Here is a 27712-nt window from a genome sequence, read left to right as displayed (position 1 = left end):
GATAGAATTGGTAAAACATGGGTTTTATTGTGAATATCTGGGGGAAGTGTTGTGGATTGACGGCGGTCCTCCATCGTGGGGTGATTGGATGAGAGGGCGCTTGGGGAGAAACAGCGACGGACCAACTGGATGTCGGGGATTTCACAAAGACATCGGAGCCTTTCCACGCAGCTTTCCACGCAGTGCTGCAGAGTAACGGTCATCTGATGGTCCGCTGCTCGCCGCTTGATTCACATCCTCTGCTTCCATCCTTCCCTCCTCACCGTGGACACGTCCATCAGCTGCTGGCTGCTCTCTGCTGCATGGAGCTCCATTTTCAGCACCAAAAATCAGACTGATCGTGTGGAAGAGAGGGAGTAAGAAGGCTTCGTGCAGAGCAGACGTCACTGTCTGAGTCTTTTGCGTCTCTCGGTGAGGTAATAACGAGGAAACGTCGTTGGAATTATTTTGCTGATCCGTTTGTACTCAGTCTGCATTATTTGTTCGGATATGCATTTTCCTACAGTGAGGAAGTGTGTGGTTGAGCGCAGGTTGGTGAGCACGGAGAATGAGAGGATCCCGTTAGATCAGATGTATGTTTATGTGTTACTGTGCTGAGGTGGCCTTTTGCAACCATGTCAGCTCTCTGGATTACATGGCTGTGCACAACATAGCTTTATTTTACCTTCTGTCCACATCAGTCAGTGGGAACGAGTGTGTGTTTGCATGTTCTACCTGCCAGTACAGTGAGGGAGTTCATCCAGCAGCCTTGCAATAACAACAGTCCCCAAAACACTGAGGCAAACAGCAGCAGTGATGCTGTGCAGGTGTCTATGTGCTGAAGAAACAAAGGAAAGGCCGTGATGACAGATCCTCTTATGCATGTCAATTCCTCACAGCATGAGTTGTTTCTATGGTTACAGATTTTTAGAGCCAAATGAATAGAGGAGCTTTAATTCATAGTGGTGTTAGCAGTGAGTGAGGAGCACCTCCAGAAATGTTTCACTGGGATTGCCAGATGAGGCCACTTGGAGTGGCACCAGGAAACCGAAAACTGGAACTGAAATTTAGGCTTTCTATTGTGCTACTTCAGTGTAGATGTTGGTTGAAAACTATGTAAAAATGACAGTTAAGAATTAACTACTGATATAATTTGGTTTCTTATCTTGCTAGCAGTGGTCTGATGTGCAGAGACTAATACAGGTACAGTTTATGTTTTGGTTATTTGGGTGACCACCATTCAAAATAGGACAGAAGAAAAGCTACTGCAGAGTACTGGAGGAGAAAAGTTAACTCATAATTTCAAGTCTGACAATTCTGTCGGGGTGCGATGATCATTTTATAAAAATCTCTTTCATTGTTACTAGCCATCACATTCTAGGATGGGTGTATAGACACATTCATGTCACTGCTGCGAATATCCTATGTGAGTTGCAGCTACTGCATGAACTCAGAGGAAAGATTCTTACAAGCATCTAAAACTAAACTTTAGCTCCTGTTAATGTTTTGAAGTCTGTGTGGGTCTCCATCAACTACAGGCACAAACTGTGACTTTTGTGATGTTTATGGACCAGATACACAGCTGACTGGCTGCTGTCATATGCATAATTCCATTTATCTAATGCTGCTGTCACTTGCACTTGGACTCCGTAGGTGTATTTACTGTAACTTGGACATTGGAGTTTCAGTGAATAAACTTGAGCTATCAGATCTGGGGTGGCCACAGGGATAGCCAGTGAGATTTCAGAGGTAGTTGTGGCTTCCTTCTTTCACAGTCAGAGAGGCAGGTTCTCATACATTCACATTCATGGCTTGACTGTAAACACTGTGTGTGAACCTCATTTTACTGTATTAGCATGCATGTGTAGCATTTTAATGTATTATTCAAAATATAACAAGGGGTCAGGAACTTAGAACTGTTGATGATGATCACAATGACAGCACTGCACACTAAGTTAACAGCAGAGATCTGGGAAGATATTAGGATGGAGAAACAAGTGCCGTCACACTATCACACAAGTTTCAAACAACTCTCCGACTTTTCTCTTCCATCTTATTTGGAAGAGAAAATGACAGTGAGCAGTAAAATTATTTAGTTAAACTCAGAGTTTACAGGCATGCTTTTTATTTTGAGCAGTAATAGTTGCTTGAGCACATGTACTTGTTTCACACCAGTCTGTATGTAGTTCCAGACCTTCTTACATTGCAGCAGCCAAACAGATAATTGTCATGTGACTGACATAGTGTCATCTCAGGAGGTCAGGCCGAGCTTGCTATGTGAATGTACAGTCGTGGTCAAAAGTTTACATACACTTGTAAAGAACATAATGTCATGGCTCTCTTGAGTTTCCAGTTATTTCTACAACTCTGATTTTTCTCTGATAGAGTGATTGGAACAGATACACTATATTGCCAAAAGTATTCGCTCACCCATCCAAATAATCAGAATCAGGTGTTCCAATCACTTCCATGGCCACAGGTGTATAAAATCAAGCACCTAGGCATGCAGACTGCTTTTACAAACATTTGTGAAAGAATGGGTCGCTCTCAGGAGCTCAGTGAATTCCAGCGTGGAACTGTGATAGGATGCCACCTGTGCAACAAATCCAGTCGTGACATTTCCTCGCTCCTAAATATTCCACAGTCAACTGTCAGCTGTATTATAAGAAAGTGAAAGTGTGTGGGAACGACAGCAACTCAGCCACCAAGTGGTAGGCCACGTAAACTGATGGAGCGGGGTCAGCGGATGCTGAGGCACATAGTGCGAAGAGGTTGCCAACTTTCTGCAGTCAATCGCTACAGACCTTCAAACTTCATGTTGCCTTCAGATTAGCTCAAGAACAGTGCTTCAGCAGAGAGCTTGATGGAATGGGTTTCCATGGCCGAGCAGCTGCATCCAAGCCATACATCACCAAGTGCAATGCAAAGCATCGGATGCAGTGGTGTAAAGCACGCCGCCACTGGACTCTAGAGCAGTGGAGACGCGTTCTCTGGAGTGACCAATCGCGCTTCTCCATGTGGCAATCTGATGGATGAGTCTGGGTTTGGAGGTTGCCAGGAGAATGATACTTGTCGGACTGCATTGTGCCAAGTGTAAAGTTTGGTGGAGGGGGGATTATGGTGTGGGGTTGTTTTTCAGGAGCTGGGCTTGGCCCCTTAGTTCCAGTGAAAGGAACTCTGAATGCTTCAGCATACCAAGACATTTTGGACAATTCCATGCTCCCAACTTTGTAGGAACAGTTTGGAGCTGGCCCCTTCCTCTTCCAACATGACTGTGCACCAGTGCACAAAGCAAGGTCCATAAAGACATGGATGACAGAGTCTGGTGTGGATGAACTTGACTGGCCTGCACAGAGTCCTGACCTCAACCCGATAGAACACATTTGGGATGAATTAGAGCGGAGACTGAGAGCCAGGCCTTCTGGTCCAACATCAGTGTGTGACCTCACAAATGTGCTTCTGGAAGAATGGTCAAAAATTCCCATAAACACACTCCTAAACCTTGTGGACAGCCTTCCCAGAAGAGTTGAAGCTGTTATAGCTGCAGAGGGTGGACCGACGTCATATTGAACCCTATGGATTAGGAATGGGATGCCACTTACGTTCATATGCGAGTCAAGGCAGGTGAGCGAATACTTTTGACAATATAGTGTACTTCTTTGTCACAAAATACATTGATGAAGTTTGGTTCTTTTATGACTTTATTATGGGTTAACAGAAAAAGTGACCAAATCTGCTGGGTCAAAAATATACATACAGCAATGCTAATATTTGGGTACATGTCCCTTGGCCATTTTCACTTCAATTAGGCGCTTTTGGTAGCCATCCACAAGCTTCTGGCAAGCTTCTGGTTGAATCTTTGACCACTCCTCTTGACAGAATTGGTGCAGTTCAGTTAAATTTGTTGGCTTTCTGACATGGACTTGTTTCTTCAGCATTGTCCACATGTTCTCAATGGGGTTTAAGTCAGGACTTTGGGAAGACCATTCTAAAACCTTAATTCTAGCCTGATTTAGCCATTCCATTACCACTTTTGATGTGTGTTTGGGGTCATTGTCCTGTTGGAACACCCAACTGCACCCAAGATCCAACCTTCAGGCTGATGATTTTAGGTTATCTTGAAGAATTTGAAGGTAATCCTCCTTCTTCATTATCCCATTTACTCTCTGTAAAGCACCAGTTCCACTGGCAGCAAAACAGCCCCACAGCATAATACTACCACCAGCGTGCTTGACAGTAGGCATGGTGTTCTTGGGGTTAAAGGCCTCACCTTTTCTCCTCCAAACATATTGCTGGGCACTGTGACCAAACAGCTCGATTTTTGTTTCATCTGACCACAGAACTTTCCTCTAGAAGGTCTTATCTTTGTCCGTGTGATCAGCAGCAAACTTCAGTTGAGCCTTAAGGTGCCACTTTTGGAGCAAGGGCTTCCTTCTTGCACGGCAGCCTCTCAGTCCATGGCAATGCAAAACACGCTTGACTGTGGACACTGACACCTGTGTTCCAGCAGCTTCTAATTCTTGGCAGACCTGCTTTTTGGTGGTTTCGGTTGACTGTTCACCCTCCTGACCAATTTTCTCTCAGCACCAGGTGACAGCTTGCATTTTCTTCCTGATTGTGGCAATGACAAAACAGTGCCATGCACTTTATACTTACCAACAACAGTTTGCACTGTTGCTCTTGGGACCTGCAGCTGCTTTGAAATGGCTCCAAATGACTTTCCTGACTTCTTCAAGTCAACGATTTCCTTTTTCAGATCCGTGCTGAGCTCCTTTGACTTTCCCATTGTAGTGTGTGGGCGTTTGTATCCAATGAGCCCTATTTAAATGGCGTCAGAGAAGTCACCAGCTGTAGTCACTCATAATCACTCACAAGAAGTTAAGAGGCCATGCTATGAAGCTCATTTCATTGACCCAACTTTCCAAGTCACCAAAATTGCTAATTCATGTTGCTATATGTATATTTTTGACTCAGCAGATTTGGTCACTTTTTCTGTTAACCCATAATAAAGTCATAAAAGAACCAAACTTCATCAATGTTTTTTGTGACAAAGAAGTATCTGTTCCAATCACTCTATCAGAGAAAAATCAGAGTAATGACTGGAAACTCAAGAGAGCCATGACATTATGTTCTTTACAAGTGTATGTAAACTTTTGACCACAACTGTAAATTTCTCAGCTCCCGTGTCCTCTGAAATCCATCTGAATGCAAGAAAAATCCATCCAGACTGAGAGAGAAAGCTGAGTAATATACAACAGCCCGAGTGAGTCATACCGTCTATTTAGTTCATGATAATTTTCAGCATAGTTACAATCCTGCTGAATAAAACCATACATGTGCAGTACACTAACTGCATGTTTCTCCATGTCCAATAAATGTGATTTGTCGACTCTCATCTACTGCAAAATATGTTTCCAACAGTCAAACAGTGGCTACATTTCATTCTAGCTTCCCTGAGTCATAAAATATCTCCACTGAAAACATGTAAAACATTTTTGATATTTTAAATAATTAAAAATATTAGTGGTGGGACACGATTTAAAAAATTAATCATTAAATACAGGCTTTGTAATTAATTAATCTTAATTGATTGCAGTTTTGTCGTATAGCAATATTTGACACAGTAAGTGAATTTTTTCAATTAAAAAAAAATTGTGGTTGACAGTGGAATTAATGAATAGACATATACGTGTTTATAATTTAAAATGTATTTTTTTTAAAAAATAAAGGAAAATGGGTCATATAGAAAAAAAGTGATTTTGATGACTTAAAGCCTGGATTTAGTTGTTTTTTTCCACTGTATGGCACATAAAATCGGCATAAGTAGTTCAAGGAGCTTCAGAAAGTTGAAAATCCAGAGATTCATTCTGTTTTCATCTTTTCTGGATCTGATAAATGGTGTAATTTTGATGGTTCTTTTTATAAGAATATCAATTTTTATTTATGTATTTTTTTTTTATAAACAAAAAGTTTATAATTAAGTTATTAAAAGAGATATTTTTGTTGTTCAGGTTATTCCTCCTCCAAGGAGGCAGAGCCTCAACGGAGTAAAAACTTAACCCACCAAAATGTTTCATTTGTATTCAAGCACTGTCTAGAAAAGTGGTCTATCATGGGATGGCTACACCGTTAGCCGTTAGCATGACTCGTAGCTAACGTTAGCTCTGGTGCTAACAGCAACATGTTTTACATTGAAGTGATACCGTTGGCTTGAAGTGACGCAGTGATCAGAAAACTCTTTGCTGTACAATTTGCACACAACCAGGCTTTTATCCAAGCTGCCATCGGGAAGATTTTTAAAAGACAACTTTCTGCCCAACAAGCTCAATCTGGTCTTCCTTCACTGTTCACCAGTGCCTGACTTCACTCAGTGCTTCCTGTGCTTCTTCTTCACGGCTGCAAACAGACTTTAGGTTCATTACCGCCACCTACTGGGCTGGAGTGTTCATCAGAGTTACTGGTGTACCAGAAATGAGGGACCTGAGGAGAGTGCAAAAAATAGCGTTATTACTGTTAACGCGTTATTTATTTTTTTTGGGGGGGGGGGGGGGGGGGGGGGGGGGGGGGGCTGTAATTAATTCATCTAAATTAACGCGTTTAAAGTCGATACTGCACCATATAAAGATACATGTTCTACGCCCAAAATCTTTCCTTGGCTTCAGGAAGGTGCACCTTCTGAAGCGAGAACAGCCACTGAGTGCAAACAGATAGAATGTTTTCATGAATTTAACATTTAATAGCAGAATTACAAACAGTAAAAAGTGCACAGCCAGTTCATGTATATTAGTCTTTGAAAACTGTAGAAATTTGGTGATAAATAAGAGAAGAGCAACAAATTGTAACACATACATGTAACATCTCTTTAAGGAGCGAATATGTTTGGAAATGCAAGTCACCACCTGATTATGTTGCATACTGCATATGGAAATTAGCACATAATGTCTTCTGAGGACATCAGCCAACATTTAGCTGCTTAAGCTACCACTGAAAGGAGTAGTTAGTAATTAGGCAAACAATGGTCTGTACAGCATACCTGATCCTTTTTTAACCACTATATAAATATATATATATATATATATATATATATATATATATATATATATATATATATATATATATATATATATATATATATATATATATATATATATATAACCACTTGCTACTCGCCACTCATTAATAGTAAATGTAAAGTAGAATAATCACCTTTTTGACAAGGTCAACAAAAACTGTATTTGCCCTCAAACCAAAGTTCACCTGTGATAAGCCCATATCATCTGCTTAGTATCATCCATGTTGATACTAAAGAGTTTGCTACCTACTGTTGTATGAGAGAGTGAAATGTAAGCATCTTGTATTTTAACAAAAATAAAAACAATGCATGCAGTTTGACATAAGCTAACACAGAGCGTGAACATTTTCATGAAGACTGTTGCTGTACTTTCATTTGATCTGTATTATGAAATAGAGAACAAGAAGTGATGACTACAAAATGTCAAAAAATACAATTAAGTCTTTGAAATATTTCCATTTATCTAAGGAAGTGAAATTGTAGTGATTAGTTGATGCCCTTGTGAAGTCAATATGAATACCAAAGTTAATATTATTGATATTAGAATTAGAAATGTTTTGAGTACTTTTTGCTTAAAGGAGGACTACCACTAACATTTTCATCATTTATTCTTCAATCAATGCTTTAGACTGCTCAGGTAATTGTTTGGTGTCTGAAATGTCAGAAAGAGTGAAAATATGCCAAACGTTATCCACGGCATTTTCAAACATCTTGATTTGTCTGACCAAAAGCCCTAAACGTAAGAGAATTATTCAAGCTAAATGAGAATTTAGAATCTGAGAATATGCAGAAATTTTCACTTTTTGGTTGAAAAAAGACACAAATGATTCATTGATCAAGATAGTTGCCTATATTTTTCTTGCTATTTGGATCATGTATTGCACTGAGTCTGAAACTTTTTAATGTTCCCCATATTTGGTATTTGTTACATTTGACCCTGTGTTCCAAACTCACACAACCCTGACCTACTTGTTCAGGGAAATCTGTAGTTAAAGCTGAGTAGAGTGGTCTGAGATGAAAAAGGACTTTGCTAGCTTTATTTTCAGGCTTTAGAAAATCTGGCCTGTGATGGAAGATTTTAGATAATCAGAGGACTTTTCACCCAAAGCAGGTGCAAGAGTATAAAGAACAACAAAATCCATGATGACAGTAGGATGCATTTGGAGAATGGCTTTTCTCACTGTGTTTGTCTGTGAAGCACATGCCCGTCTGGTGGAGCTTAAAACAGAGAGAGACGAGCTGCAGGATGAGGGCTGTATATATACAGTCATGAATGAAAGTACCCCTGGAATTTTTCCAGAAGATACACCATTTCTCTCAGAAATTGTTGCAGTTACAAATGTTTTTGGTATACACATGTTTATTTCCTTGATGTGCATTGGAAAAACACAAAAAAGCAGAAGAAAAAGCCAAAATTGACAATTTTACACAAAACTCAAAAAATGGGCCGGACAAAATTGTTGGCACCCCCTTAACTCAATATTTGGTTGCACACCCTTTGAAAGAAATAACTGAAAACAGTTGTTTCCTATAACAATCAACAAGCTTCTTACACCTCTCAAATGGAATTTTGGACCATTCTTCTTTTGCAAGCTGATCCAGGTCTCTCAGATTTGAAGGCTGCCTTCTTGCAACAGCAATTCTGAGATCTCTCCATAGGTGTTCAATAGGATTTAGATCTGGACTCATTGCTGGCTACTTCAGAACTCTCCAGCGCTTTGTCTCCAACCATTTCTTGGTGCTATTTGAGGTATGTTTTGGGTCATTGTCCTGCTGGAACACTCATGACCTCTGACGCAGATCTAGCTTTCTGGCACTAGGCCGTACATTGCGGCCCAAAATATTTTGATAGTGTCTAGATTTCATGATTCCTTTCACACCATCAAGGCATTCAGTGCCAGTGGCAACAAAACAATCCCAAACATCTTTGAACTTCCACCATGTTTGGCTGTAGGTACTGTGTTCTTTTCTTTGTAGACCTCATTCCATTTTCTGTAAACAGTAGAATGACATGCTTTTCCAAAAAGCTCTACTTTAGTCTCATCTGTTCACAAAACGTTCTCCCAGAAGGATTGAGGCTTACTCAGGTACATTTTTGCCAACTCCAGTCTGGCTTTTTCATGTCTCTTTGTCAACAGTGGGGTTCTCCTCTGTCTCCTGCCATAGTGCTTCTTCTCATTCAGATGACGACATATGGTCCAAGCTGACACTTTTGCACCCTGAGTCTGCAGGACAGCCTGACTTTGTTTGGAAGCTGACTGAGGATGTTTGTCCACCATTTGAACTATCCTGCATTGCATTCTTTCGTCAATTTTTCTATTCCGTCCCCATCCAGGGAGATTAGCCACAGTTCCATGGGTTATTATCTTCTTGATTATATTATGCACAGTGGACAGAGGAACTTCAAGATCTCTGGAGATGGTCTTGTAACCGTGAGATTGTTCAAATTTCTTCTCGGGTCTTCTTTCTCTTCTTCATGCTTGGTGTGACACACACAGGCACACAACACAAAAGTTGAGTCAACTTTTATACATTCTATGGCTTCAGGTGTGATTTCTGTATTGCCAACACCTGTTACTTGCCACAAGTGAATTTCAACAAGCATCACATGCTTGAATTAACATGATTTCCCCACAGTTTTAAAAGGGTGCCAACAATTTTGTCCGGCCCATTTTTTTGAAATTTGTGTAAAATGATGTACATTTTGCCTTTTTTTCTTCTGCTTTTTTGTGTTTTTCCAATGCACATCAAGGAAATAAACATGTGTTTACCAAAAACTTTTGTAACTGCAACAATTTCTGGGAGAAATGGTGTATCTTCTGGAAAAATTCCAGGGGTGCCAATACTTTCGTCCACGTATGTATCGTTTCTTTTCCAGATTTCTGCCTACTACAGCTTTAATGGGGTGTAGTGAGACTATGTTTTTGTTGAACAGACTTCCCACTCAGTTTGATTTCATGGCTTTTCTTTAAATTGAACACTAGATATTTTTTTTTTCACAAACAACCAGTCAGAAGACTGTTGATCATGATAGGCCTGTGTGTTCACTGCTCTCAACTCTTCCTCAGTCCGGTCTCTTGATGTGATGGCTGCATTATTGGTACTTCTTGTCTCCACACTACTCCTGTCCCTGCACACTCCCAGTGGAGCCTCGCCCTCCTGCCCTGTGGGCTGTCGCTGCTACAGCCTCACTGTGGAGTGTGGCTCCACTGGCCTGAGGGACGTCCCCAAACACATCCCTCCATCCACACAGGTACCTCGTTGTTCTGAAAGAGTTCACAGTACAGGATATCACATCTCTTTCAGTACATTCTCCATATGATGACTGAAACTCTTCATTTCTGTCTCTTTATTGTGTCTTTTCTCTATCCAGACCATCTTCCTCCAGGATAATGTGATCGGTCAAATCCGTCGACAGGACCTCACTCTGTTGAGGCACCTGCACTACTTGTATCTGCAGGTAACAACACACATCACCTACACAGAGATTCTTTAGTGTAAAATTTAGACCTGCTGAGCTCCTGTCTACACCACAGCTTATACCACATATGCATTTGTATGTTTTGTGTATTTTGTTTGGTTTAGCTTCATGCTAAATGTTTTGATGCAAGAGTGGAAATCTTCTTGAAAATAGTGCTCTATGCAGCAGCTAAGAATGTCACACACATGTATTACTACAGCTGTCACTAGTGCATTATAGTATTACATTATGAAAATATTCATCTATTATTAGGGATGCACAATTATATGCATCATCACTGATATCAAAAGGTAAAAGCTTTAAAATGAAATGTGGACATCTGATGCATTTTGTAGAACAGAATGGTCTGGCTCTGCTACAAGGGGAAAAAAAACTCATTTGTTTGTATTTCTTTTAGCCACTCACAGCTATTGAGGACGGGGCTAAGTGAAGGATGTGGCTTTGGTGTTTACTCAAAATGGTGATGATGGAAATTTTTGTAGTGGAACATTTTCAGCAGTGAGGCGAGTACTGTGATTAAAATGGATAATCCACCAGCAGCAGAGCTGCCTTACTGTACATTCAAATCCTTGACAAAACTTTTGCTTCAGTTTCAATGTGGTAGCCTGCTGTTACAGCGTGTACAGAGGCTCAAGTGCAGGAAATGAGAGAGCTGTCAATAAATTATTTTATAATGCTTTATTTACAACAAGGAACAAGATAAACCAAAAGAATTACAATAATAAACCGGAACTAGAAACGACCTGGAACCGGATGTTACCAAAGCCACCGAAGGCGGAACGGATCGGGATACCCTCTCGTGGGTTGGCGGACTAAAGACAGGATCTTAAAGACAAAGAATACAATATTTAATCAGAGGTCTAAACTGAATATAAACCAACAATTGATTAATTATAGCAAGTCTGGTAATGTTAGAGCTTGAGAACTTAACTGACGGAGACAGAATGAGGGTCTACAGGGTGCCAGGTTCCAGCCAGTCTCTTCGAGAGGAGTGAATCACTTCCCAGGTGTTCCAGCAGCCAGTGGTGATATTTTGGCATCCATAGGAATGAGACTGGCAGTTGACGTTGAGGGTGGCGTTGGTGGCGTTAATGGCGTCCTAGGGGCGTGGCAGGTTTTGGCTGTAGCGAGGCTGGCAGCAGGTGCTTTCCTTCCAGAACCCGGAGGAACCACAGGGAACCAACCGGAGCCAGGTGAACAGCCAGACAGGGAACCAGACAGCAGGTAAGCAGAGGAACCAGGAGATCCGGGTAACATCAGAAAGCAGGAGTCAGTTCTAAACAAGAAAACAAGATTACTGCAGGAACAAGAATGTGGCTCAGACTGAACTGTTGGCAGAACTAACTGGAGTAAGCTTCACGGTATGGCGCAGAGTGGCCTCAGGTTTTATAGAGGAGCCGGAGTGGATGATTAGATGACTCCCACCTACACTTGATCTGTTGATTACCAAATCAGCTGCACCCGCTGCCAAGCCTCTGTGCCACACACACCTGGAGGAGAGAGAGAGAACCCAGGGCCGGAGGAGAGGAGAGCACTGCCACTAGTCACAGCCTCTGGCTATGGCTGTGACACCTGCAGCCTGGAGCTGGTTGTTTCCTGTTGCAAGGAAAAACTGCAACACGCAGATAGTTTAAGAAAAATGCTGACTGAGATTATCGACCAATGGCTGGCTTATACCTCCAGTCTACCTCCAGTCAGACTACAGTATCAGCAGTAATCCAAAATGAGTTGAAAAAATTTAGCAGATTCAAATATTGTGCATCCCTATTTATTTTTTAATTGAAACTAATTTTCTAAATAAACTGTCCCTGATGATCAAAAACTGTTTATGAAGGCCTAAATCAACTGGAAGTTTTTCTTACTCAAATAACTTTACAAAAATTCAGTACAGGATTTTGTTAAGCGGATGAGGTTGTAATATTACAGAAACATGTTAGAACCCAAAAATGCTGATCTGAATGATAAAGTCTGAACAAGAACCCCCACTTCAAGAAAACATAAAATACAACAAAAAATATGCTTAAGTTAAAACAAGGCAAAATGCATACTGGCAATTAATAGATTAGCAGGCAAACAAACTATTATTACTTTAAGCCACTTAATTACCACTCAGTCCAGGCGGCCCTTTCATAGCTGTAATTCTGCTATAATTCAAGAAGGGCTCCCATGTTTCATAAAACATTAATGTTTTGTTCTTGAGACAATAGGTCAGAGCTTCCACAGAGATTGGTTCCATTTTATTTTCTTACAACTGTGGAAGCCTAGACGTTTTACTGGAAATCCACTAATGTAAAATAAATTGCCCATCATAAAAAAGAATAAGCAAAAAAGTAGAACAGCTTGTTTTTTTTCCTATATTCCAAGTCTGCAGCAGCATATCTAATGTATTCCGCTTCATGTTTGAGAAACAGTGTTGTTCACAGATTTACTGACGAGGGATCATTTCCACAGTGGCCTCATTGATGTCACAGTGATTGTACCATGCTGTGACATTTAGTGGGATGTAAATGAGAGCTCCATTAATGTCATGGAATGGATTTGAGCCTCGAGTGCGAGGCAACAAAACACAGCACACAACACTTTAATTACAGTAATGATTTATTTACACTCTAATATTTACAGCAGAATAACAGGAAGTACAAACTCAGATTACAGGGAAGTCATGGGCGAAGGAGGTTAAGTGGGACAACTTTGGAGGGACAACTACTACACAGAAACTGAATTACTAGAACAACTATGAAACAAACACTATTATAGAAACCAAATCAGACAGACTTAATATCACAAGCAAGACTAGGCATTCAATTCAATTCATCCATCCATCCATTATCTATACACCGCTTAATCCTCACTAGGGTCGCGGGGGGGGCTGGAGCCTATCCCAGCTGACTCGGGCGAAGGCAGGGGACACCCTAGACAGGTCGCCAGTCCGTCGCAGGGCCACATATATAGACAAACAAGCACTCACACATTCACACCTACGGGCAATCCAGAGTAATCAATTAACCTCAGCATATTTTTAGACTGTGGGAGGAAGCCGGAGTACCCGGAGAAAACCCACGCATGCACAGGGAGAACATGCAAACTCCATGCAGAAAGATCCCAGGAAAGCCGGGACGCGAACCAGGGACCTTCTTGCTGCAAGGCGAAAGTGCTAACCACTACGCCACTGTGCAGCCCCAATTCAATTCAATTCAATTCAATTCAATTCAATTCAATTCAATTCAATTCAATTCAATTCAATTCAATTCAATTCAATTCAATTTTATTTATATTGTGCCAATTACAGTCAGATTATCTCAAGACGCTTTACAGAACCCATATGCCTGACCCCCAGAGCAAGCCAAAAGGTGACAGTGGTAAGGAAAACACCCTTTTAACAGGGAAAAAAAACCTCGAGCAGAACTCGGCTCTTTATGTGGGGGGACCCATCTGCCTGCTGGCCGGGCGGGTTGAGAGGGACAGAAGAGGTAGAGGGTTACAGGTAGAGGGTTAGAGGTGGAGGTAGAGGGATAGGGGGGGGGGGGGGGGGACAAGGACCATAAAACACACAATTTGATACATGCATGATAAGACAGATGATACATGCAAAGTACAACTGACATGGAAACTAATTATAGTTTACTGCTATGGTGTACGGCTCTGGCATTAAATATACTACATATATAGTTGGTGGTAAATTCAAAAATATGTAGATGAGCAAATCAAGTATAGTAAGGGCAATGCAGAGTAGCTTGGTGGAAATGGGAAGCTGGAAGCAGTGGGCTGGAGGAAGGTCAGCAGCAGCATCCCACAGATGGAGACTAGGCCAGTTGGTGGGACAACAACCACAAATCTGAAGCATCCAGCTCTGGGACCAGGGACACTCGGAGAAAGGACACAGAAAGAAACAGAGTGAGTGTAATGCAATAATGGTAAATATAGTAAATACATAGGTAGTTAGAGAAGGGCTCAGTACATCAAGAGAGGTCCCCCAGCAGCCTAGGCCTATAGCAGCAGAACTAGGGGCAAACTAAAGGACGTCAAGAGGGGAAGTCAGTTGTGCAAATGAAAACACCAGCTCACCCCGTCAGGGTCCCCCAGTCAGCCCTAACTATAAGCTTTGTCAAAAAGGAAGGTTTTAAGCCTGGTCTTAAAAATAGAGAGGGTGTCCGCTTCCCGAACCCAAACTGGGAGCTGGTTCCACAGGAGAGGCGTCTGATAACTGAAGGCTCTGCCTTCCATTCTACTTTTAGAGATTCTAGGAACAACAAGTAAGCCTGCAGTCTGAGAGCGAAGAGTTCTGCTAGGATAATATGGTACCATCAGGTCTTTAAGATATGATGGAGATTGGTTGTTAAGAGCTTTATATGGCAGAAGAAGGATTTTGAATTCTATTCTAGATTTAACAGGAAGCCAATGATGAGAAACCAGTATAGGAGAAATATGATCTCTCTTGCTAACTCCCGTCAGTACTCTGGCTGCAGCATTTTGGATCAGCTGTAGATATTTCAGAGAGCTATTGGGACAACCTGATAGTAAGGAATTACAGTAGTCAAGCCTAGAAGTAACAAATGCATGGACTAGTTTTTCTGCATCACTCTGAGACAGGATGTTCCTGATTTTCACAATATTTCTCAGGTGGAAAAAGGAAGTCCTACAGATTTGTTTTATGTGTGAGTTAAAGGACATGTCCTGGTCAAAGATAACGCCGAGGTTCCTCACAGTAGTACTGGAGGCCAATGTAATGCCATCCAGAGTAACTATATGCTTTGAAAGCAATTTTCTAAGAAGTTTGGGGCCAAATACAATGAATTCAGTCTTGTCTGAATTTAGTAGTAGGGAATTATAGGTCATCCAGGTCTTTATGTCCTTAAGACAATCTTGCAGTCTAGCTAGCTGATTAGTTTCATCTGGCTTCATAGATAAGTACAATTGAGTGTCGTCAGCGTAACAATGGAAATTAATACAGTGCTTCCTAATAATATTGCCTAAGGGAAGCATGTATAATGTGAACAGTATTGGTCCTAAGACAGAACCCTGAGGAACTCCATGATTAATCTTAGTATGCTCAGCAGAGTCATTGTTGACATGCACAAACTGGAACCTGTCTGATAAGTAGGATTTAAACCAGTCCAGTGCTGTCCCTTTAATGCCAATACAATGTTCCAGTCATTGCAATAAAAGTTTGTGGTCGATTGTATCGAATGCCGCACTAAGGTCCAACAAAATAAGTATAGAGACCAGTCCATTATCTGACGCTATGAGAAGGTCATTAGTAACTTTCACCAGAGCTGTCTCTGTGCTATGATGCACTCTGAAGCCTGACTGAAACTCTTCAAACAAGCTATTCCTTTGTAAATGTTCACAAAATTGATTTGCAACTGTTCTTTCCAGAATTTTAGAGAGAAATGGGAGGTTGGAAATTGGGCTATAGTTGGCTAAAACATGTGGATCTAGAGTGGGCTTTTTAAGTAAAGGTTTCATTACAGCAACCTTAAAAGCCTGTGGTACATAGCCTGTTACTCGAGAGAGATTAATCAGATCTAACATTGAGGAATTAATTCAAGGTAAAGCCTCCTTGAACAGTCTAGTTGGTATAGGATCTAAAAGACATGTTGATGGTTTGGATGTAAAAACTATTGAAATTAGTTCAGAGAGATGTTTGGGAGTGAAAAATTCCAAATATCCATCAGGTCTTACAGCCAATTCTAAAGCATCTGTACTCGATGATACATCTGTGACATTTGTAGGAAGGGCCAGATTAATATTTTCTCTAATCGTAATAATTTTATTTGTAAAGAAGCTCATGAAGTTGTTACTGCTCAGAGCTAAAGGAATACAAGGTTCAACAGAGCTCTGACTCTTTGTCAGCCTGGCTACAGTGCTGAAGAGAAACCTGGGGTTGTTCTTGTTTTCCTCTATTAAAGATGAATAATATGTTGTCCTGGCATTACAAAGAGCTTTTTTATAAATTACTAGACTATATTTCCAAGCTACATAAACTTCCTCTAAATTAGTGGAATACCACTTCCTTTCCAGCTTTCAGGATGCCTGCTTTAAAGTCCGCAGCTGAGAATTATACCAAGGAGCAGGTCCTCTCTGAGATAGAACTTTATAGTTCATATAGAGTAAAACAACTAAACTGGAGCTGGTAGCACCAAGCTATGAAAGTGTGGTCCCAGAAAGTAATGCACAACTAGGCAGGTTACTGGCAAGAGCAAAAGGCGAAACTAGAAATGCAGCTAGAGTTGGGTTGACTAAATGAGAGTTATTCAGCAGTCCGGCATCATACAGTTTCCTGAGCCAGGCTTTTATGGTGCAGGGATGAAGAGTAGACAGGTAGACCACTCCCCACTGCAGGTGTGCTTACTTAGGTGATTAACCAATGACCAATGACCCACACCTGCAAACATTCCACACACACAACCACACTCTCACCCACGGGAAGGATAAAGGGGAGGAGAGGAAAGGGAAAACTGCTAACTATAGTTGTAGTATAGTATTTATATGTAGTATAGCATGTATAGTTGTAGTTTGCTTATAAGCAGAGCTGGAGGTGGAGGGCATCACAGTTAATTTAGCATCGCACTCCTATAACATTGTTGGGAACTCAATGGATATAAAAAGTGATATATCTGGATATATATATATATATATATATATATATATATATATATATATATATATATATATATTAGTGGTGGGACGCCATTAAAAAAATGTATCTAATTAATAACAGGCTTTGTAATTAATCAATTGCAATTAATTGCAGTTTTTCTCAAATAGCAGTATTTGACACAATAAGTGAAGTTTTTCAATTCAAATAAAATTGTGGAATCAATTGTGAATCAATGAATAGACATATACGTGTTTATAAATTAAAATTTTTTTAAAAAGAAAATGGGACATATAGAAAACAGTGATTTTGATGACTTAAAGCCTGAATTTAGTTGTTTTTTCTGCTGTATGGCACATAACGCATAAGTACTTCAAGGAGCTTCAGAAAGTTGAAAATCCAGAGATTCATTCTGTTTTCATCTTTTCTGGGTCTGATAAATGGTGTAGTTTTGATGGTTCTTTTTTTTAATAGGAATATCAATTTTTATTTATATAATTTTTTATAAACAAAATTTTTATAATTAAGTTATTAAAACTTAAACCACAAAAATGTTTCATTTCTATTTAGCTGCATTTTTCATCTGTCTGCTACATTCCCAGATTACTGCAAATCTAAGTGCAATTATAGCGATTTTATTCAACATTTTAAGACTTTCTGTAAACTCAATCACTGTCAAGAAAAGTGGTCTATCATGGGATGGCTACACTGTTAGCCGTTAGCATGACTCGTAGCTAACGTTAGCTCTGGTGCTAACAGCAACATGTTTTACATTGAGGTGATACCGTCGGCTTGAAGTGACGCTGTGATCAGAAAACTCTTTGTTGTACAATTTGCACACAACCAGGCTTTTATCCAAGCTGCCATCGGGAAGATTGTTAAAACAAAACTTTCTGTCCAACAAGCTCAATCTGGTCTTCCTTCACTGTTCACCAGTGCCTGACTTCACTCAGTGCTTCCTGTGCTTCTTCTTCATGGCTACAAACAGACTTTAGGTTCATTACCGCCACCTACTGGGCTGGAGTGTTCATCAGCATTACTGGTGTGCCAGAAATGAGGGAACTGAGGAGGTGCAATAAATTGCGTTACCAAATTTAACGCGTTATTTTAGCTGTATTTAATTAATCGAAATTAACGCGTTAAAGTCCCAGCCCTTTTATATATATATATATATATATATATATATAATATATATATATTATATATATATATTATATATATATATATATATATATATATATAAATAAAATAAAATGAAACCATATTGGTGTTTCCAAGCCTCTACCAAATGATGTGGAAAATCTGTGGAAATGGATGAATGCATCTTTTAATCACTGATATCTGATTTTAAAAAATAAAATCTATAACCTTGTGTACTACCTGTAGACATCACAGTCATATTATCACACTTGAACTTGTTGTATAGCCCTTATCCAGGTTGTCTTCTCCTGAGTAGATCATTGTTTGCCTTGTATCTACTCTCAGATATATGTCGCTTTGGATAAAAATATCTGCTAAATGAAATTGTAGAATTGTTGAATATCTACAGTTTGTGATGTTCAGATGGACGAACAAAGAGATGAATCCCACTCCATATTGTGCTGTGAGTGAAACAAAATTCCAAACAAGATGAAGCAAAGGCAAATGTCATTCTGTTCTGGCATGATAGGATCAAAACAGATGAGACAACAAATGTAGTACAAAGGCAGCAACCGAAGCTGCAATTACTAAACCATAGCAAAGTCTACCTACTACAGAGTTTTGTTGTTTTTCCTTCTCATGCTTCCCCTCCAGAATAATACCATCTCAGCAGTGGAGCCTGGCTCTTTCCAGAATCAGGGTCAGCTGTTGGAGTTGGCACTGAATGGAAACCATATCCACCTGGTGACAGCTGACATGTTTCAGGGACTTGAACATCTCCGCATTCTGTACCTGGCAGGAAATGACATCACACGCCTGCTGGACTACACCTTCCGTGGCTTACAGGTTAAAAAAAAAAGAACACATGAAATCCACAACATTTTAACCCCTTGATGTCTATCGTTGCAAATTCGCAACAAACCACTTCCATTCAGACTGCAGCCAAGATCGCGTGTCCATTCCCCCAATACCAGCTTGTGTATGTTCAACACGTACCTCGGAACCTTTTGCAAGCACTGGTTTCTCGTAGGACTGATTGGAGTGGCACCTAGTTATTATGTATCTGTTATTATTATTATATATCTGTTCTATGTGTAATAGACAAATGAACAACCTCCACTTATTTTAGCATCAGCTGGAAAGCAAAAACACACAAAGTTTTTTATTTTTATTTAATTGTAAATACGTTCAGGTGTCAAGGGATTTTTTTTTTAAATTTGAAGGATAATTCTGGGTAGTTTGAACCTAAGTAGCCTAATATAGTGTTTTGTGCAAATCGTCTGTTGTCCAAATCTCTAAAATGCTGATGGTAAGTACACATTTCGCACAACTCGTAGAGCAGTAACAACCACATTTATGGGATATATGCCAGGTTTAAAAAATATACCATAGACTAAATTTACCAATCTCTCCATGTCAGCGTCTGCAGGAGCTTCATTTGCAGCACAACAGCATAGAAATGTTAGCAGACCAGGCTCTAGTTGGTTTGACATCTCTGGCTCTGCTGGACCTGAGCAGAAATAATCTTCACACCATCGGCCCTGCGTCACTGCGACCTCTGGTCAGCCTGCAGGTGTTGCGCATTACAGGTGAGACTATTATTGACTACAACAGTCACGTTGGTCTTTTTACTTTTTAAAAGTGGAGCCACTGTTTTTTACATAATGACTGACATTGTGTTATATGGCTCATAAAGAAACCTGTTACTATTGGTAACTGCCATGTCTCACTAACTTAAGGGTTGTCAAGCAGACTGAGCCAGGCAAGCAGATGCTTTTCAACTGAGCACATCTAAGAACCAAAACAAGTTGCTTTTCAGCATGAAAGTAGTCTTGAGTTTTCACAACAGTTAGACCTTACTAGAAACCGAAGTGGTTCACCAACAAGGCATTTCAACAATACCTCCCCTCCTGTGCTCTGCTCTAGACAACCCATGGCGCTGTGATTGTGCTCTTCACTGGCTGAGGAGCTGGATTGATGAGGAAGGTCAGCGGCTGCTCAGTTCTGCAGAACGTCGGCTGGTCTGCACTGAGCCCCCACGCCTCTCCCACCTCAGCTTGGTGGAGGTGCCTCTCAACAGCCTGGTGTGCATCCCTCCGCTAGTGCAGCTGGAGCCTAGGAGGCTAGCTGTACGCTTGGGAGAGAGTCTCAGGGTGTCCTGCCATGCCTCTGGTTACCCTCGGCCACAGGTAGGGAGAAACATGAAGTTTGACATCTAACAGTTTCTATAGCACAGATAGTCTAGCAGTAGTTTGTATGTCATCACTACATGTTAGGATGTGATGGGTCAACAAAAAGTCAAAATAGGCCTGAATCACATAGTAAAATCCATCCATCCATCATCAATACACCGCTTGATCCTCAATTGGGTGATGGGGGGCTGGAGTCTATCCCAGCTGACTTAGGGTGAAAGCAGGGGATACCTGGACGAGTCACCAGTGTATCACAGAGCTACATATTGAGACAAACAACCAAGCACACTCACATCACACTCACCTACAGATAATTTAGAATCGCCAATTAACCTCAGGGTGTCAGGGAGAACATGCAGACTCCACACAGAAAGATTTCAGGCCCAGATCGGCATGTGAACCAGTGATGTTCTAGCTGTGAGGCGACAGACTACTGAGTTACTATGCAGCCCCATGTAGTATGACGATTTTGGACATTTCTGAACCATGGTAGCTGTGACTCTTGTTACTCTATTAAGTTGCAGAGAGATGAATGAGAGTTATTGTAATTGGATTGAGATCTGGTGACTGTACAGACCTTATCATAGTTGCTGATAGTCTAATTTGAAATGGGTATTCATAAAAATATATTTTTTTAATGTTTTTGAAACACCTACATCCAAAGGTTGAATGCATTTAGCCTTTCTCACTTTTGTCACTTGTAGTAATATTCATTAATTAATTTTGCTTTTCAGACAGATATAAATAGTGAGAATAGCATTTTAAACCAAACTAAAAAATGAACCATAATGCAGTAATTGACAAATAATTCAGAATCTGTTGTGAAGAACAGCTTACGTGAACAGAGCTGAATTGGGTTATGGGCTGTTTAATGGCCTTTGCTCTTTGATCTTTTTAACTTTCTAATCTTACTGTTTTAAATTATTCTGCTGCCCTGACACAGCTACTGTCTACTCAAACCAAAACAATTAATTTCAACACAATTTGGGAGCAATATTTTGCTCCAACCTCACATTAGACAGTCAAGTGACTGGGGTTTTTCAGTTGTGCCTTCTTCAGCTGAGGACTTCAACCAACAATCATTTTGAACTTCCGTGAATTTTTGTCATGAAAGCTGCAGTTCCCTTCATTCAGATGTCTTCCTCAGTTCATTGAAAACTCCACTAGCCATTGTTAACAAACACCAGGAAAAAGAGTACATATCACACCCATCCTTCTCTTCCTTATCTGCCTCCCTTTATTTTTAACAACTGATTTTAGGATTCTGATGATTACTGTGTATAGTCAGGGCACCCCAGTACTCAGCTGGTTGAATAGGGGCTATTAGTCCCGACCACAGTGGCCCTAGATTGATTCCAACACATGGCAAGATTTGCTGCTTGTCCTCCCCTTTTTGCATATTTATACATCTTAAATGCCTGCAGCTTTATGAAGATGTAGGCTGTGACTATTGGGCAGGGTTCTACTGCCCTGTATACACTGTGTTTTAACAGAGGGGATCGTTTTACTCAAGTGTCTCAAGTGGTTTCTCTGACTTCCCTTTAGCCATACAGCTTGTTTAGTTTTTTTTATTTGTTTTTTGGACTTTTTGAATGCAAGTAGACACATCTTCATGCCATCAGGGAGAAATGTGCCTGTTCTTCTCTACGTTCACCTGTATTCCTGGAGTTTTTATGAGCTTGTGCTGTCGCTAAATGCTGCTTTGTATTCAAAGTTTGCCTATAAACTGCATGCAGTTACTCAATTTGGTTGTGTTGATGGGATTTTAAATCCAAGTAACCTTTAATAACTTTGGATCAATGTTTTACTTTTTTATTACTCAAATTGTAAAAACAAAGGCAGGCATCATTTCTGACAGTAAAACCATGATGGAATGTTCAGCTCAGGTAGACAGCACAAACCAGCAGTGTGTTTATTTATGCTAATTCACTGTGTGTGATGTGATGATTAAAAATTCACCATAAAACCATGAATCTCTTTGCAGGTGACCTGGAGGAAAGCATCCCAGGGTAAAGTAGTGCTTTCTCCCAGAGGCCTGGTTCAGGAATTGGGTGCTGGAGGCGGTGGAGCGGGAGGAGCAGAGGAGCCTTCAGAGGAAGGCAGAGTCAGTCTGCAGAAGACTGATGGCGAGCGCTTTGACCCTGACACTGGCAGTGGCATGCTCTTTCTCAGTAATGTGACTGTGGCTCATGCAGGCTTCTATGAGTGTGAAGCCTGGAATGCAGGAGGTGTGGCCAGGGTGACCTTTCAGCTGGCCATTAACTCATCCACATCTTCCTCCTCCTCTTCCTCCTCTATCTGGGCTTCATGGTCCCAGGTGTCCTCACCGTACTCCCCTGCCTGGCCCCGACTGAGGAGCCATGGTCCTGCTTTGGGCTCCGATGTGAGCCGGGAGCCCCTGTATGCTCTCGGCAGCATGGCCTTCAGTGCTTTGGGAGCTGCCACTCAGACTGCCATTGCTGTGGGAATCTCCCTGCTGGCTTTGACCGCTCTGCTGCTAGTCGCCATGATCTACAGCCGACATCACCAACGCGACAAAGAGGCTGATGGTGCTGAAAAGGTGCTTATCTGTTTGAAACTACAAAAGCAAATGTCAGAACAAAACTGTCCAACATATGTGAACAGGATCTGACTTAACCATTGACAGCCACAGCTTAGGGGAGATATCATTTTGGCGCAACACAGAATTTGACACAGAATTTGACCCTCTACAGCAGCACATTCCTGCCACCAAGGCAGAAATCATTTTATCTCCATTTCTAATTATAACAACAAATTTTCTCATCATAACAACAAACTTTTTTCCCCCTAAAACCCTTTTCAGATTAACAAGACAATTTTGATCATCTTATTTATCATCAGACTTAACTTATTGTTTCACAAAATAATGTGTTTTGTTTAAACTAGCTTTCCATATAACTTCATGATTTGCAATGTTGTTAAAGCAAGAAACTTCCATATGGTATAAAAATTAGAAAAAAAGTTGGCACTGTCACCTAGAACAATCATATAGCATGACTGATAAACATATAACAAAATAACAGTGATATGCACCAGGTTGTTTTATGTATAGTGACTCTGGGTAGCTGTTGTTTTCTTGGTGTGTCTGTGTGTAATCAGTACATGTGGGTTTGGGGTTGTCAGTGATAGTAACTGGACGATGACTGCTTTGGTCAGTGCAGGATTGACATACTGGACTGCAGTTACATAAAACATGTACCCTCACGCTGCCTCAGTTACAGACATTTGAAGGGCAACTACATATACACACCACCACTTTTGCTATGAAGTATTGGAGCTGTACCAAATCATCAAGTGCATGAGGTCTTGGATGTTGTCCATTGATTGTCATTATACACACAATAAGTTTAACAAATAGAGCAAACTGGTTTACAGCAGGGAGGACTGTAGTGGGAGCACTGGGGTGTCAGGTATGACTATGGTTTGCATGGCTCACAGATCAGGAAGAGGGCCCCCAAGAGAATGTTGCTTAGGGCCCCAGGGAAGTAAAGACTGGCTGTAGAACTTGTTACCACAAATCTTTTTGCAGAGATCTGTACTACTTTACTCTGTCGATCAGGGTCAAGCAAGACCATAATCCACATAGCAATCTGCCAAGTGGCAACATTATCAATATCACTTCACTACAAAGGAGACTGACTGCCATCGGTCTGACTATCACTTATTAAAATTTGACTACAGCAAAAAAAGTCTTTTTTTTAAAACAATTTGACAAAACTGTGACAGAAGTCATCAGATTTGCGTGCTCATTCCTTGCAGTGAATAAGTTTCTATGTTACTATGACTCACCAATTCAAAGAAAACACTCAAAAATACATATGTTTTTAGTTTCGCTTCTCATTCACTTGTCATCACCTCTATTTCTGTGTGTTGATGCCTAGTTGATGTCTGTTAATGTTCAGTTTTAGATGTCCATCCATCTCTGTTTCTTAATGGTAAACAATAACAACAAAAAATGGACAGAGAACTAAAAATGTTTTGAATTAATGCATCTGTGGACCACATTTTCCCATCATATTGCAGTAGTTTAGGGTGTATAGACTGTAGTACACTCTCTCTGAAAAATAGTCTGCCAGTGCTTTTTGAAAACATTACACAGCTGCATATCACACAACTGATCCAGTTATGTCAAAGTAAATTAACTATAAAATTAAGCATTTTAAAAAATGTATTTCACTAACTGCATTTACATTTCAGTTACTTGGTACAGCAAAACAAAGTTAAAGTCAGGGTGGTCCTTCAAGGGCTACCAGACAGACAACACTACACTGTACCCCACAGAGCAGTAAATAGCAGTACAGGAAAATGGCAAAAGTATACCCCAATGCAGGATATTTGTCCCTTACAGAATATACAATTGTCATCAAACAGTGTTTAAATCAGTAAAACAGAAATAATAAACATATGGTACCTAAACAAACAAACAAATAGAAAAGTTGTTTCAAGCGTTTTTACTCACTGCATTGAAATATGTGCACAACAGAACAGTTGTAAAGTGTTAAACTCTCTGGCGTTCCATTGTTTATACCTGTATCCCAAAAGTGATGAAGGTGAATTTCATTCTGCAGGAGGAGAGCATCCTGTATGTGAATGACTACTCTGATGGCCCCACCACCTTCGCCCAGCTGGAGGAGTACCGTGACGAGCGTGGCCATGAAATGTACGTCCTCAACAGGGCCAAGCCTGTGCTTCCTCCGGCTCCACCAACAGCTGTCTCTACCACTAACCTGGGTTGTCCTGCAACGTCTGACACCTCTAGCCACACCCTCTCCTCAGGGCTGGGCCAGACCATGAGTCCCACTTTGGCCCCCAACAAACAGCAGCAGCAACAACAGGACGGTGACACACGGACCATGAGGAGAATTGCGGGGGAAGGAGGGGAGGCGGAGCCTGTGATCACATCAGAGGCTGAAGGGATGTTTCTTAACCACACAGGCCTGTTCATGGACTCTCAGATCGCCTATGAAATCCACTGCTGAAGGAGGGAGAGAATCTACTACAACAGAGAAGGTTTTTGTGTGTGTGAGGCACAAAGGTTTACAGAACAGCCCGTCTGCACTGAATCAGGGGGCCCCTACTGAAATCTACCAACAAGAAATAGAAGTACTGATCCCTGTGGAAGGACTGACTCTGCAAGACTCATCCACAGGGAGGGATCTGAGTGGAGAAGGTTTACATACAGAGCTCAAAATCTGGTTTACATGAGAACACACTGAGACTTTTATTAGGCATGCCATGACCGTGCATGCCTAGAAATGACTGGAGAGTAGGCTAGTAGGTACATGGTCATACATTCAAAGACAATGTTAACTGGACTCAGACATGTTGTGAGCTGCACACAACTGAAGTGTCCCATATGATTATGATATCAGAATTGCTTTCATACCAGAAACCTTTCACCATCATTACTGTACAAAAGTTAACATTTGTCCTCTCAAGAACTGAACTCCTTGACAGGGTGACTATAGTAAATGAGGGAATTGAGCAATCTTCCATTTCCTGAGCATGTGGGAAACCTTGTGTGTTATTTACCTGTTGTTATTATCTAGACGTATTCATTTAATCTCAGGCTTAGGAGCACCTGAAGCAAATACAGTGAGGGTACGACAGCAACAGATGAATTTTGTAGCTATTTAATTCAAAGTGCAGGAACATGGTAATCATCAAAGAGAATGGATCTTATAGGAAAATTCTGGTTTTAAATGTGAGTCTTATTTTCTCATGATTTGTTGTACAGCTCTGCTTAATGTCCTGTCCAGTTCCAGACACCAACAATGGGTTGCGGTCTCTGGGGTCTGTAGCACAAAAGGAGTTCAACTTACCCCGGGCTCTCAGAGCCACCTGTCTTCACTGAGCCTAACATGGGTGGTCCTGGATGACTGGGATCATGAATGTCGATTCCTCCTTGGTTTGTAGTCCAGCTAAGTTCTGATGGTTCTGATGAAAGAGGCAGACATCTTAGTCAAACATGGTCAGCTACATGATCTGTATTCTCATGTTTCAGGATGAACAAGCTTTTATGAATGAGAAATTCATTTCAGCAGTTAGACTGTCTCTGAATCCAAAGCAGAGAGAAAATTGTTTGTCAATAAAGGCTTGCATTTGCACTTTTAAGTTAGCATGTATGTGAATTCTTTGTTTCAACAAAAAGGCTACATTACAATCAAATTATTGAGCTGAAAAACATTTCATATTAATGGTCTGCTTTTTGGCCCTTATGTTCATTCTATTAAATTCATTTCAGTATTATTTAGATAGTGTCAGTTCACAACAGATGTCATCTCAGGGCACTTCACAGTGAGCCAAAACCTTGAAATGTTACAGTATAGAGAGAAACACTACAAATCCAAATGATTTTCTTCAAGCTCCTCATTGGCAACAGGAAGGAAAAAACTCTACTTTTTACAAGACAAACCAGGCTCAGGGACGGCAGACATTTGCCTCGACTGGTTGGGACGTGTGTAATGGGAAGACAGAAAGGATATTAGAGAGAAACAGAAAAAAACAAGACAACAGTAAACCTTGGGGAGGTTGGTGTGGCCACTGACTGCAGATCAGAAACGTGCACACGGATAGCTGTAGCAAGAACAAAACAACTACTGGAGAGAGAAGACATAAAGTTAGTGAAATACAATGATCGCATATAAGGAAGGTGAAGGAAAGGAGAGTAGGGCAGAGGTGCTCAGTGCATCATGGGAAATCCTCCAGCAGTCTAGGTCTACAGCAGCACAATGAAGGGATGATTCAGGGTCATCTGAGCCGCCCTAACTATAAACTTTGTGAGGTGTGGTCTTCAAGATTTTGACATGTTTTTTACTCTTGGTCATGTTCCTCGAACCATCCTGAGCAATGTTTGCAGTGTAAAAGGAACATTATTCTGTTGACAGATGCCACTGCTATCAGGAAATACTGCTGCCATGAAGGGGTGTGTCAGGATCTCTGCATCCGTCCCTGCTTGGCCCCTCTTTTCTCCCCCCCCCCTCTCTTTCTCACTTATCCTCTCCCTCTCCTGTCATTCCTGACCTGCATACAGCCAGGCTGATTGCAGGGACTGGAGACAGCTGTGGGGATCGGCTCACCTGCTCCTTCAATAAAAGTCCAGTTTACTCATCCTTATGAATGAACCGTTCATAGACTCACATTCCCTGTATTCCTGCTGATCCCACCTGTTTCCAGCCTGCTTACCTCAAGCCACTGCTGCCTGGCTGTCCGGAATCAGCGTCACACTT

The 27712-nt window shown here is 40.9% G+C and overlaps 1 protein-coding gene across 4 annotated transcripts; it reads left to right on the top strand.

The window, feature by feature from the left end:
* The first annotated feature begins 13 nt into the window (after positions 1-13).
* lrrc24 (leucine rich repeat containing 24) lies at positions 14-26597 on the top strand. Of its 4 annotated transcripts, none has more exons than XM_035945023.2 (8): positions 14-416; positions 10120-10304; positions 10425-10511; positions 18925-19116; positions 19700-19859; positions 20197-20459; positions 22447-23022; positions 25052-26597. In XM_035945023.2, the coding sequence occupies exons 2-8, from the start codon at positions 10137-10139 to the stop codon at positions 25460-25462; spliced, it is 1857 nt and encodes a 618-aa protein (XP_035800916.1). In that variant the 5' UTR covers positions 14-416; positions 10120-10136; the 3' UTR covers positions 25463-26597. The 4 variants fall into 4 exon arrangements, with proteins under 4 accessions (XP_035800916.1, XP_023119172.1, XP_023119173.1 ...); XM_023263404.3 differs by having other exon boundaries at positions 19-411; positions 19691-19859; XM_023263405.3 differs by having other exon boundaries at positions 19-530; positions 19691-19859.
* The last annotated feature ends 1115 nt before the right edge of the window (positions 26598-27712 follow it).

Source organism: Amphiprion ocellaris, chromosome 2 (genome assembly GCF_022539595.1).
Source record: "Amphiprion ocellaris isolate individual 3 ecotype Okinawa chromosome 2, ASM2253959v1, whole genome shotgun sequence".
NCBI lineage: Eukaryota > Metazoa > Chordata > Actinopteri > Pomacentridae > Amphiprion > Amphiprion ocellaris.
This window is presented reverse-complemented; position numbering and strand designations above follow the sequence as displayed.

Coding starts and splice junctions, on each gene's coding strand:
- lrrc24 (XM_023263404.3), top strand. CDS start 10,137: ATGGCTGCATTATTGGTACTTCTTGTCTCCACACTACTCCTGTCCCTG. Junction 19,117..19,690: donor ACACCTTCCGTGGCTTACAG/GTTAAAAAAAAA, acceptor TCTCCATGTCAG/CGTCTGCAGGAGCTTCATTT. Junction 20,460..22,446: donor CTGGTTACCCTCGGCCACAG/GTAGGGAGAAAC, acceptor ATCTCTTTGCAG/GTGACCTGGAGGAAAGCATC.